Genomic DNA, 13,175 nt, shown 5'->3' with positions numbered 1-13,175 from the left:
ACTGAAAAAAAAAACAACCAGAATTGTATGTTTATCTAATTGATCTTCATGGTGGTGCACCTCCCTAATACAATAATCATAATGTTCATTTGTACATGAAATACGTTTGCCTTTCGCTACTTGCCTTTTGCATAATGCCAAACCAGAACAAACTGAATAACTTAAATATACTTTTAATCTATACATAGACAATTAAGCTGTCAGCATACAAACATAGTTTGTAACTGGTTTTATAAAACAGTTTTTACTGCACAGACAACTGTATAACTGTATGTTGTCAACAGAAAGAGTTTTTGTTCCCTTTCTTAGCATGTTTATCATCAGCAAATAGAGTAAGTGCAACTTGTAAAGCAAATCAAAGGGTGGTGTTTATTTTATTTATAAAATCCCAGTTTTATAAATGGGATTCTTCCTGCTTGTTTTTTCTTTCATATGAGAAGAAGTTAGGGGAAAAAAAATAATTTATGCTTCAACATAGATTTCCTATTTACAGTTCTGCTAAGGCATGAAGAAAAAAGGGGAATGCCATCATTCTCAGTTATTCAAAACATCAATGTAACTTACTTTGTCAGTGATGTTGTTAATGTCAATTAGGGGAAAACACCTGTATCTAGAAAATAGTATAAATCAAGTGCATAAAAATAGCTTGAGTACCCTGTTAAAAGACCATCACTAGCTCTAATTTCTAAATAGAATTTTTAACATTATCACAGGTCGCAGTCTAGGAATGTTTTTCTTGTATTATTTTTCTTGCCTTTTTGTTTTTGCTTTCTTCCTCACAAAGACAGAAAATCTTCCATAGCCTAGATTTTTTAACCCCCAAGTAATTTAACCCTCATTAATGTGCAGTGCTTAAATTAGATATCTAAAATTAAGGAATAATATATGATTATTCAAATTCATGATGAAAAGCTAAGCAAATAAAGGAATTTCATAACACACAGCAATTTTATAAGACAATGGCATATAAATGCAAAAAAAGCACAGACAGACTCAAGTTAGCTTTATGCTTTAAGAAAGACCATTCATATAGACTGGGAAGAGCATTTTTTAAGCCATGAAATTCAAACATCGCATTTGTGGAAAGAGAGTGCCATCTTCTGGAAAATAATGCCTACCTGTATAGCCAAAATCAACTTTAGATTGTTAAACTTCTATTCTGGTGTTTACACTCTCCTGTACAAACACAAGATGATTCTTTTTTCTGCCAGCAATAACATATATCACATTCAAAACATACTTCATATTTCATTAGCACTGAATATCCAAATTAGAAGATTATCATAGAATCTTTGGGTTGAAAGGGACCTTTTAAGGTCATCTAGTCCAACCACCCCACAGTGAGCAGGGACATTTCCACTACATCAGGTTGCTCAGCGCCTCATCCAACCTGCCCTTGAATGTTTCCAGGGATGGGGCATCTACCACCTCTCTGGGCAACCTGGGCCAGTGTTTCAGCACCCCCATCGTGAAAAGTTTCTTCCTTATGTCAAGCCTAAATCTACCATCTTTTAGTTTAAAACCATTACCCCTTGTCCTATTGCAACGGGCTCTGCTAAAAAGTCTGTCCCCTTCTTGCTAATAAGGCCCCTTTAAGTACTGGAAGGTTGCAGCAAGGTCTCCCTGGAGCATTCCCTTCTCCAGGCTGAACAACCCCAGCTCTCTCAGCCTGTCCTCACAGGAGAGGTGTTCCATCCCTCTGAGCATTTTTGTGGCCTTCTCTGGAGCCACTCCAACAGGTCCATGTCTTTCCTGTCATTCAGCAAACAATGTTCAGAAACATAATACTCAACAAAATTCTGAAATTCTTGCCTTTTTCTATTTTTACAAAATTTTTTCCCCATAATGACTATTATTTCAGATATTTCTAGATATACTAGAAAATACTAGATTTCACAACTCTGTGAGATAAACTCCTGATTTTTCTGCTAAATCAGAAGAAAGAATAAGAGAGAAAAAGGTGGGGAGGAGTGTAAAACAGAGGGAGAAAAACAGAGAGGGGGGAAAAGAATAACTAGATTAAAAAAATGAAAAAAGTGATCAAGCTGAATTGCTAGGAAATGAAGCAAATTTTTTTTTTTTTTTTTAATACTACACATTTTGTGTATTCCCACATTAAGACCATATCTGCAATCTGGAAAGATCTCAGACCAAAAACTTCTAGACTGAGTGAAGATTTTAGCATTTGTCCTAATGACATAATGGATCTCTGGAAGTTCTGCAAAGGCATGAGACAGATGAAAACAAAGCTTCTCATTTTTTCCTTCTAACGACAATCTTATGTCCTGACCCTGGAAAACAGTGGACCCCCATAAGTCTTCTCAAGTCTGTTGAATAGTTTAGTAAGCCAAGTTAAAAAAATTAGTAAAAATGCAACATCCTACTAGAAATGTCCTTGATATGAGGAAGCTTTTTCAGAATGCATGCAGTTTTCTCTAATCATTATAAAAATCATTAGGATTACCATAATAGGATTACCAGAATTACGAGGTACCTGACTACTCCCTGAAGAACAGAATTTGTAGAGCAATGCATTCAGACCATTGATCACATAACTACCGAAGAATCAGCTGTGCCACTTTCAGATGTTACCTCTTCCCTTAATAGTACCACCTCTTTGCTAGAAGCTATTGGCCTCTGAGCAGACCCAGCAGAAGAGATTGTAGGAGTGTTCTTCATCCAGTTAGGCTGGCAAAGACAGCCAATCTAACCCGATCCAAGGCTGAGAACATCTAACTACTGAAGCGATGAGCATTTATATAATCTCATCAATTGATCCTAATAACAGTGATAACTTACGGTAAGGATGAAATAAGAAGCAGACTGGAACAACAGTAACGTTTTGAACTGCCAGATGTGTGCAGTGATCATGTCTGACAACTGCCTTATGTACTGATTTAAAGTAGATCAGAACAGTACTTTTGAAGCAAGTTAAATATCTAAACAGTTTAAAATTATAGAGGCGTCTCTACAATTCAATATGCTAATAAACAGCATTTTTCAAAAGGAATAATCTGTGTAAAATTTCATTGATTCATGTCAATTGACCTACAGTGCCAGGATCATCATTGCTATGTTACTTTTTTTTGTATGCTGCTTCACTCTGTTCACCAGAATGGCACACGGCCTGTCAGAAAAGGTTGGGAGAGCTGGACTTGTTCAGCTCGGTGAAGTGGAAATTAAGGTAGAATTTAACTGTAGCCAGCAACTACACAAAGGGCAATTGAAAAAAACAAAGCCAACTTCTCAGCAGTGACAGTTGGGCAACAAGGGCCAACCGTTACAAATATTCGCTTGGGAGGTTTAGCTTAGACATTAGGAAAAAATCATTCACTAGGACAATAATGCAGCACTGAAGTCACTGGAGAAAATCTGTAAGAAATCTCCATCCTTGGAGATTTTTGACATTTAGCTAAACAAAGTTGTGGCTGACCTGATGTAGTGTTGGCAAAAGTGCTGCTTTTTTTAGAAAGCAGTTAGACTAACAAAACTCCAGTGGCCCCTCCCAGTCGATTAATTCTATGATTCTATGTGAAACAGTTCTGCAAAATAATTTTTAAAAGAATCTAAGAAAGGGGAATAAGATGAAACAGAAAACAGATTACTGTGTTATCAGAAGCAATTTTTTTTTTTAGCACATAGTACAAATTCCCTCTGTATTCTTAAGACAGTAGTACTTACCTGAAAAACTGATTTCATTAAGTCTTTCCACGTCTTAACCACACTACTGAATCGCCTACTTTCCTCAGGCATCTGAGCCATGATGTCAGGAGAACTGAAAATTGGCTCCAAATAAAGCCAAGTAGCCTGAACCTTCAGCCATTCATCTAGGATCTCTTGTACCAACAACAGTTTTCCTTCCCATTCCCTATAAAATAGCATTAGTTCAAATACATTAACTGATGCTTCTGGTAAAACATTTCCAGCACACTGCTAAGATCTTTTTGGCAATTTGCATATTCAGCAGCAAGTGCAACAGGTGTAAGCTTTAAGATTTCAGCAGAATATCATATTCACCTAGCCTGATTTCCTTTATAACAAAGTCCACACTAATCTCTGCAACTGGATCACCCGTAGGTTGATCATAGGATTTTATGAACTAGATTACTTCAATAAATAGACTAACAGTATCAGTGAATAAACATAGTATACACTTTAACATATAAAAGTATCTGTGGGCAAATTCACTTTAGTTATGCAATCTGGTTTCTAGCATATACCAAAGCCCAGACTACTATTTATAACCGTTTGCTAGGATAGATAGGCTGAGATGGCAAAAGAAAGACACAAAAGTAACCTAAACTACTAAACCAAAAATATGTAGACATTGTCCTAAAAAGACATGTGGTCTTAATTAAAAGTTTTCAAGTAGTAGAGTAAATACTTGACAAAAAAAATGGTTAAGTCACATTTTATTTCTGACTTCAGATTCCAAATGTGGATGTTGAGCACATTTGTCTGACAGATTAGAGTCCTTCAGCATTACTGCACATCACTACTGGTACACAATATTATAATCCTTTAGCTATTAATTTTTTTCTTTTGATAGTCAAAAATTCAAGATCCTTTAGTCTATAATTTTTTCCTGTCTCCTAAATTTTTCTGCATTGTTTTAAAATTATTAATACCACCATCTGACACTTCATACTATCTCACCGACAGATGTGATATTATCAGTTCTCTAATGTCATTGGTATTCCTAATTCATTGACATAAGCAATTTGAAAAAAAAAAAGATAAAAATAAAATGCTATTTACAATCCTGTAACAAGTACATATATTCTTCTTCCCTGTATAAAAACAGTGAGTATCATTTTTTACAACTCTCATACCACTGGACAGTACAGATAAAATTATTACTAAAAGTGCATGCTGTTAAAATATGTATTTTATAAATGAACCGTAAGTTTCTCAACAGGCACTCATACGTGAGCTGCACTGAGCTCTGTAAAATGATGCATGTAAAAACATACCTAACTTCTTCATTCATTCATTTACCTGTCACAGATTCTAAAGAACAAACAGCTTTGCTTGCATGGGCCTTCTCTTCTACCCAAAGTCCCTCTGTCATGTTTTACATATTGGTACCTCATTTCTGGTGATTTTGCTTCTACCAAGAGGTAGAGAAAAATGCAGCTTTCCAAGAGGAAAGTTAGGTAGGTCAGTTAATTTGCTTACACCAAAAATACGAGGAATTTGGAATATCTGTCAGCAGTCCAGAATTCTACATGCTTTGTTGGGTTATTGAGAAAGCAATCATTGTGTAATCACCTAGATCTCAAAGACTGACATAATAATAATACCTTGTATTATTACAACTGCTGTCAGTCACCAAAAAACTCTGATGAATTTATCATGGCATGCTTAGTCTTTTTAAGTAGGTAGGCAAAACCTACCATTTTACATTAATAAAGACAGAACTCTTATACTACAGTACAGTAGTAACTAGAGAATTAATACTTACCGGAACATACATATATGTACATGTAAGTATGTATTCATATTTATTGAAGACGTGCTGAACTCTAAAATAGCATTTCTGCAGGTTAATGGGAGTTTGGAGGTACTTATATAGCTATATAATTGTAGCCAAACTTCAGATGAAAGATTTTTGTATTTCCACAATATTGCTATGTTTGGGAGATTTAAGAAGCAAGTAAAGTTTTTATGTTTTTATTGAAAAAAAGGGACAAAATCAGATTAAAACCTATGCTCAAAGATGGAAGTACAGAATTTTTAACATGCAATGCTAAGTTTTGGAATTTAATTTTCTGCATTAGGAAGAAAAAAACCTTTCATCACTTCCATGAAATTTGTCTTGTTTCCATTTTCTTCATCTGCCCTACATAAATCCTAACATTTTTAATCGTGGAAGAGCTAAAAGATTCAGTAGCTATATAACTTAGATAGAAAATGTACTATATTCTCTTATTCTACTACCTTTCCATCTACACCTCAGATATGTTTTATCTGGTAAAACAAAGGTAATGTTACCAACCTCTCCCATGCATTAGCACTTCCCGTATCATTAATTAAAAGTAAAAATCAGCTTTATAGGATTAAATAATGCATACCTGACACGAGACAAAAGCTTTAGTCCTTTAAAATGAGATTAAATCACTGCCTAAGGAGGATAAACAAAAGCATTTGAAGCCCCTATGCTTTAAATTAAGCAGAAAAGATTTCTTATTTGGTAACACTACTTGGTGACTTACTATTAGAAAAAAAAAAATACCTTATTCTCTTTTCATAATGCTTAACGAATGGAGATCCTCTCATAGTCTGAGTTTTGACAATGTGGTCATCCAATAGCATCTGAATATCATCTACAGATGACAAAATATGGGTTCTTGTTTCTCTATAGGCCAGAAGAGTGAACTCCATTTGATCCCATTCAGCAATCATTTTCGTTAAAGCTTTGTCAAGTGAATGTTCTTTGCTGGCTGTTTCACTGATGGTCTCAAACTTTTCTAGAAATGGTTCAAGATGCAAGTTAATATATGACAAGACATTTGAGTCCTCAGAAGGAGACAGTGGTAAACCAGCAATTTTTGACATCTCTTCCCAGTGTCTTTCTTGCAAACCAGGATTGCAAATCACCTGAATTAGAGGAATGTGGCATCTGAATTCCTCTACTTTTGATTTAACCTGTCTTGTTATCGCTAATGCATTTGGAAAATCGTGGAAGGCTTTTTCTAGTTTATACAGTGCATGCCAGTAGTTTCCTACATCCACCTCTACTTTGTCTGGATTCACTTCTGTAAATGATCCTTCTGTCCAGTCTTTGTGTTTTCTGTTGAATTCAACAGTCATATCATAGAGACGAAGATACGGAGCAAGAGTATTACGGATGTTTTTATGCTGAGGGTACTGAGATACTGGCCATCCAAAAGCCTCTTCTTCTGAATTCAACTGATCAATCTGTTGAGACATAAGTGAGGTCTGAAATACAAACAATGCTGTCCATGATACCAGGTCATTACCACAAGGATTAGGGAGGTTTTCTGGTGTTTTCAAGAAGCTTCAAATTAAGTTTTGAGTTACTAACCCAGCCTATTATCTAATTTCTGCCATTGACTGCAGTTAAAGCAATCTTTAACAGTAACAGCTCAGCATTCATGCTAGTTAATAGAGGAATATAGATAGAGGTTTAAAATGGTACCTAGGCATTCCTCTATAACTTGCATTGCCATGGAGGCTTTAACAGACAAGAGGTAATAAAGAACAACAGGAATTGCACTTCCAAGACCATAAAAGTATAATTTCTATGCAAACATACATAAACTTAATCCACTCTTTCACTATGCCAAGTGCTGTTGTATTAACTCAGGACCACATAGTAACAAATGACTGTGCTCAGTAAGTTTGCAGTTTAAATCGCAAATCATGTAAAAGTATTTCATAGCCGAACTAATAATTATTTTGCCACATCTCAGTAACTGTATTACTAAGTAAACTGCTGATTCTGATACCACAAATATTAAAATTTTCAAATTTATAATATTGGACAAGTTTAGACTATAATCTGTACCTTATCAGCAGCAAGATCCAATTTTGTATTTAACACTTGAGCTTTCTTCAAATACCTGTTGACTTCCTGAATATCGCCAAATGTGCTAAGTTCTTCAACCTGCTTAGAGTAGCTTTTCAGTTCCTCAACAAATTGTTCACAGCGTATCTAATTAAACATCAAGCAAGTACATAATAATTTTTTAAAAATCACAATAAACTTCTGTAAAGAGAAATAACTATTCTGATTTGCTATAGTAGGACACATTATACTTGCAGAAAATCCAAGACATCCAACATATTTGCACATGAGTATATTCAACCCAAACTACAGAAATTGCCCTGAATCCTACTGTTACCTGCAGTGACTTACTGGGCTGACAGATGTGACTTTGGGTTCTATGTCATAGGATATAGGTGGACATAGAAACTTCTGCTTTCCATGATGGACATAGTCAGCAGGCTAATAATAGAAAGCTAAATTCAAGTGCCTAGTATATCTCAAGTTAAAATAGAATAATGGAATTAAATGAAGAAAACGACAGACAAAGCTAAACAGTTTGACAAGACAGAGGCGTCTCTTGTCATAAAGCCACACAGTTCAAGGATAATTTTTTCCTCATATATATGACTCCACAACACGTATTTCACATTGAGCATCAGTACTGATTAATGTCTGAAACCAAGCATCAAACCATACAAAGCAATAACATATTTCACAGTAACAGAGTCTATGTTCCACATTTATTTACAACACATCTCACACTGCACTTTAGAATAGAATATTTCAGTGGAAGAGACCTACAATGATCATCTAGTCCAACTGCCTGACCAAGTCAGGGATGACCAAAAGTTAAAGCATGTTGTTAAGGGCATTGTCCAAATGCCTCTTAAACACTGACAGCCTTGGGGCATCAACCACCTCCCTAGGAAGCCTGTTCCAGTGTTTGGCCACCCTCTCGGTAAAGAAATGCTTCCTAATGTGCAGTCTAACCCTCTCCTGGTGTAGCTTTGAACCATTCTGACGAGTCCTATCGCTGGATGTGAGAGAGATCAGTGACAGTAATACCAGCTACTTCTTTAAACATATTGCATAAACATAGAAGCTCACTATCTCAAAATATGTATGATCTAAGACAAAAGGATGATTAGACTACAGAGCACAAGAAAACTGAAGCATACAGCTATACAGGCATATAACAATATCTGTTACATAACTGTAACAGATCAGCAGCCTAGTAGTTAGCAATACTTGCGGAGAGATCCCATCACTTAGATAATACAACAAACTGTACTGTAAAAGCCTAGTAAATATAATAAAAAATTCTAACAGAGATAAAATACAAGTAAAGTATAAGAGATTGAAAAATAAAAACAAATAAAGCAAACCTGAATTAAGGTGAACTTATGTTATAAAATTGCATTATTTGACACTATCATAACAGCAAAATCACACTTAGAAATTAATGCAGTTTTGTTTTGAGCTATCACAGAAATTTCATATACTGCCATTGACTCCAAAGGGACTGCTCATGTGCATAAATCAAGCCATGTACATGTCTTTAAAGGATTTATCTTAATTTTACTATTTCACATACAGACAACTTTCATCAACATCACTGGAATCTCTGTAACTAAAAGCTTTCAGAGTGCAAAACTGAGACGTGACTTGTCTTGCAGTACTTGTGGATATGTGAAAAGCAAATGAACGTAGAGCAGGCAAAAATTAGTTAATATGAAGAATAATATAAAAACATCTACTTTAAACTTCTTTTTAAAATATATGGGAAAATAAAAGAGGGTGTTCAGTTCATTATTTCATGTCCTATATGCCATTCAAAATTAGTAGCTCAAGGATTTTAAAAATACTGTCATTACAAACCTTAAGACCATCTTGAAATTGATCTGTTTTTTCTTTAATTATCTTTCTGTGCTCTTCAAAGATATCTGGCATTCGTGCATACCATTGAAAAACATTACTGTTCAGGCGAATGTCTGCTGGCGGAAAACTGACACATTCTATCAGGAAAGCAACATAATTTACAGTATCCACTAATTTCTGCTCCAATTCGAGCATATCACATGTTTCCATTTTCTGCATACAGGCCTGGGGAATAGAAGTTAAAACGGAAGACATTTTTCATATAATGTAATGCCAAAATAATACCTGAAGTAATTAAATATTAACTGTAAAAGCTTATTTTTATGAGGAAAATTAAATAAAATTAGAAATACATGATCTGAAAAGGTATTTATTTCGAATGGCATGGTATTCGCCATTTTTACAGCATATAACTTGTTAATACAACTGCCTTACTAGCTATTTTATTGAATAAAACTCAAAAGAATGGGTGAAACTGTATGCTCAAACATTTGGACTAATAGAAGCCAATCCAGACAGCCTGCTCTAAGTGTTGCAGGTTTGGGAAAGCATGGTGCTACCAAAGAAAAACTAGTAAAATAACTACCAAAGAAAAGGACGACACACTTGAGAAAGGAAAGCACTGAGTGACCCAATGTAAGATTAAGTCTTCCCTAGCAGTAGGAACATAAGGAATATAGACAGCCACTGTACTGCTCACTGTGCTTAAAATAAAAATTATGCTGTTCTTTCAGATCTCAAGAGTTGGAGGTAAACTGTGTTAACATCCATAGCATTCCATATGGTAATCTTAATAGAACAGCAACACAGCCCAGTTTAAACAATAATCCATTTGTACATCAATACAACATACATGTCAACATACAATACATCAACACAACAATAATCCATGCCAATCCATAATCCAATGAAGCACTCTGAAAGCCTAACAAGAAAAAAGCTGTATTAGTAAAAATGTTGGCCAACTGGACAGATCAATAGTATACCAGTATATGTAAATATTAACTTCATATTCATCAGCTGAAGATATGGAAAAAACTAATATGATGACACAACGTGGTATCACTGGAAACATTTCTAGGTAGGGACAGATTTGTCCAGTAAATCTATGCTTCTGCTCTTTTAACAGTAGTTTCTATGCGTTATATATATGCATTTTAAAGGCACCATATTCTCAGCTAGCACATAGTTCAACTTCTAAACATTTTACTTTTTACTTGAAAAAATTACTCCAGTTATATCCTACATTAAACTTTACTGTAGCAAAATCACTCCGATCCAAATTCAGCCAACCACTCAGGCACCTATTTTAAGCACGCCCCTATATTCCACACATTTACTATTGGGCACATACATCAGAACTTTGCTGAACAACAAGAGACTAAGCCACATTACCTTTCAAGTGTGAATATAAGTGCATCACTGAACTGGAGCCCAAATACATCAAAGAAACAGCAGGGTTTTGATTACAGAAGTGGTATTTGTAACTGAGGAGGTGGGATTTTACTATTACCAAGCTGCAAACCCTACATCTGCTAAATTTTGAATGATCATTCAACAGAGGATATAAAGGTAAAATTACTTCATACAACTTGCCAATGAGTGCTTTTTTTAAAGCTTTCTTGTGAAGAATTAAATACATTTTAAAATTACCTACATCTCAAATTTCAACTCTTTGATTAGTCTAGGATATTGGGAATGGATATTTAGGCTTCCACATCTAATTCGATTGCTTGAATTTAATTCAGGAGAACCAAGAGATATTCACTGTTTGACTGAACTACATGTTGAGAAGCCTGAGAAACACACAGTCTAAATTTAATTCTACTGGAATGTTGCCCACACTACAGAAATGACTTGCTATCTGCTTACACTAGGTAGGATGAGAATAGAAATAAAACCATGCACTTAATCCAAGCCATTATCTACTAACCCTTTGCTTTGTGAAAATCAGTGACAAAACTGCCAGGTAATACCTATACTACTAATTAAATACCTATATTATTAAGAGGCTCAGTCAACATTCCAGCCAGCCACACTGCTTGCTAGCATGCTCCCCTACAGCAGTGGTCTCCAAACGTTCTTGATCTCACATCCTTATCAGTAAGAAATTTTTGAGCATGCGCCCTCAATATATATATATTTATATAGAGATTATACACAAATACTACTGTACTATTATGTACACAATAGAACATGCACAAAAAATAGAAATTAAAAAAGATTAAATTAATAATAAACAATATTTTAAATAATTTTCATTTATTAATTTTACAGAAACCTTTCTACTTTCACTAATATTATTGATAATATTTTTTGTGAGAGCAATGTCATTGAATAGGCTTCATTAATCTTGGTTTATTACTTTGAGATTTAGAGGTTCAAAGGTCTGGTTCTAAGTTCAGTTTATTTCAAGACTTCATTTTAATGGCTGCCAAAGAGTAAAAAAAAAAAAAAAAAAAAAAAAACAAACTCAAAGACACAGAGATCCAAATGGAAAAATTGCATTGTTAGCTGTGCTTAATAAATCGTGATTCCATCCACCACTTATGCAAAGGTTTTTGTTGAAATTAATCTAATAAAATTCCATCTTCCCTGATATCACTCAGTTGTTCTTGCAAACTAACTGGAAGGTCTTGCTTTTTGGGGTTTTTAACAAACGCATTCAAAACTCACTGAAATATTTTGTAAAATTTTTAAACAGGTTAGAAAATTCTGTTTCCAAGGTTTTAAACTGTACAGATATAAAAGTTTTTATAAGGGGGACACACATAATTTTCAGCAACAAAATCACATAACAATGGAAACATTTCCAAACAACCATTTTCAAAATGCTCTCTCCCCAGGACATTATTTTCTTTGGAAAAGCAGTTAATTTCTCACTCATTCTTAAAAATGTCACCTTTACTTTGAAGGAAATATTAAGTGTCATTATTTTACCAAAAGTATCTGCTAGGTAGCATGTTACTGACAGCCACCTGTCATCACAGAAAAGGTCAGCAAAATTAGGAACACCTGTTTCTTTGTAAAAGAAAAATGCATAACTCATCTTTAAGTTTGACAACTCTTTAAAAGGAATTTTCCACAAGATAACCAGCAAACCCCTGCACAGTAGAAAAGATTTTCATGGTGACTCCCTACCTCAATACAAACTATTTATGAAGATTCTGCTGTTTAAAGATCTTCTTTTATAAAATTAACCACATTGCCAACATCCTGTAGAACTTTGAGCACTTCTGGACTGAGAGGTACATGACTTGATACTTCACTGAAAAAACTGTAAACGTTTCTCTTCATTATGTGGATGCTTAGTTTTTACATGTTTTGCTAAGCGTGATGGTTTCATACTATCATTAACTAATAACTCAAGGCACAACAGACATTTCAGACAAGGTTCATAATTAACAATAGTGGATGTAAATTCATATTTCAAACCCTCTTCTTAACAATTTTGAAATTTTGCCCGATTTGTCAAATCTGATTAGACCATCATTATTTTTACCTCTTAATGTTAATGATGAAGATCTCATACTAGGAGTAGAAGTGTCAGATGCCCCATTTTCTTGTTGATCACTTGTGCTCACATTATTAGCAGTATTGTCAATCTGCAGTTCCTTTGTGTGAATCTTTTTAAACCACTTGCCCATTTTGTGAGTGTCAGGTTAGTTAAAACTCGGTAACATAATCTGTAAATCTACTTAACTGGGCACACAAACTGCAAAACACAGGAATGCACTGAAAGCAAGTGAAGAAGTGAGGGTGCCACTGTGAGTCCCTCCACAGT

General features: G+C 34.7%; 1 protein-coding gene across 1 annotated transcript in view; it reads right to left on the bottom strand.

Moving 5' to 3' along the window:
- DNAH7 (dynein, axonemal, heavy chain 7) overlaps window positions 1-13,175 on the bottom strand; it is a gene marked incomplete at its 5' end in the record, with an annotated part of 112,562 nt that overhangs the window by 85,511 nt on the left and 13,876 nt on the right. Inside the window, 4 exon segments of the mRNA XM_010297578.1 lie at window positions 3,682-3,868; window positions 6,236-6,921; window positions 7,532-7,678; window positions 9,392-9,616. Coding sequence (XP_010295880.1) covers window positions 3,682-3,868; window positions 6,236-6,921; window positions 7,532-7,678; window positions 9,392-9,616 — 1,245 coding nt within the window.

Source organism: Phaethon lepturus, unplaced genomic scaffold (genome assembly GCF_000687285.1).
Source record: "Phaethon lepturus isolate BGI_N335 unplaced genomic scaffold, ASM68728v1 scaffold2102, whole genome shotgun sequence".
Taxonomy (NCBI): Eukaryota; Metazoa; Chordata; class Aves; order Phaethontiformes; family Phaethontidae; genus Phaethon; species Phaethon lepturus.
The sequence above is the reverse complement of the archived record's forward strand: the minus strand, read 5'-3'. Positions and strand labels throughout refer to the sequence as shown.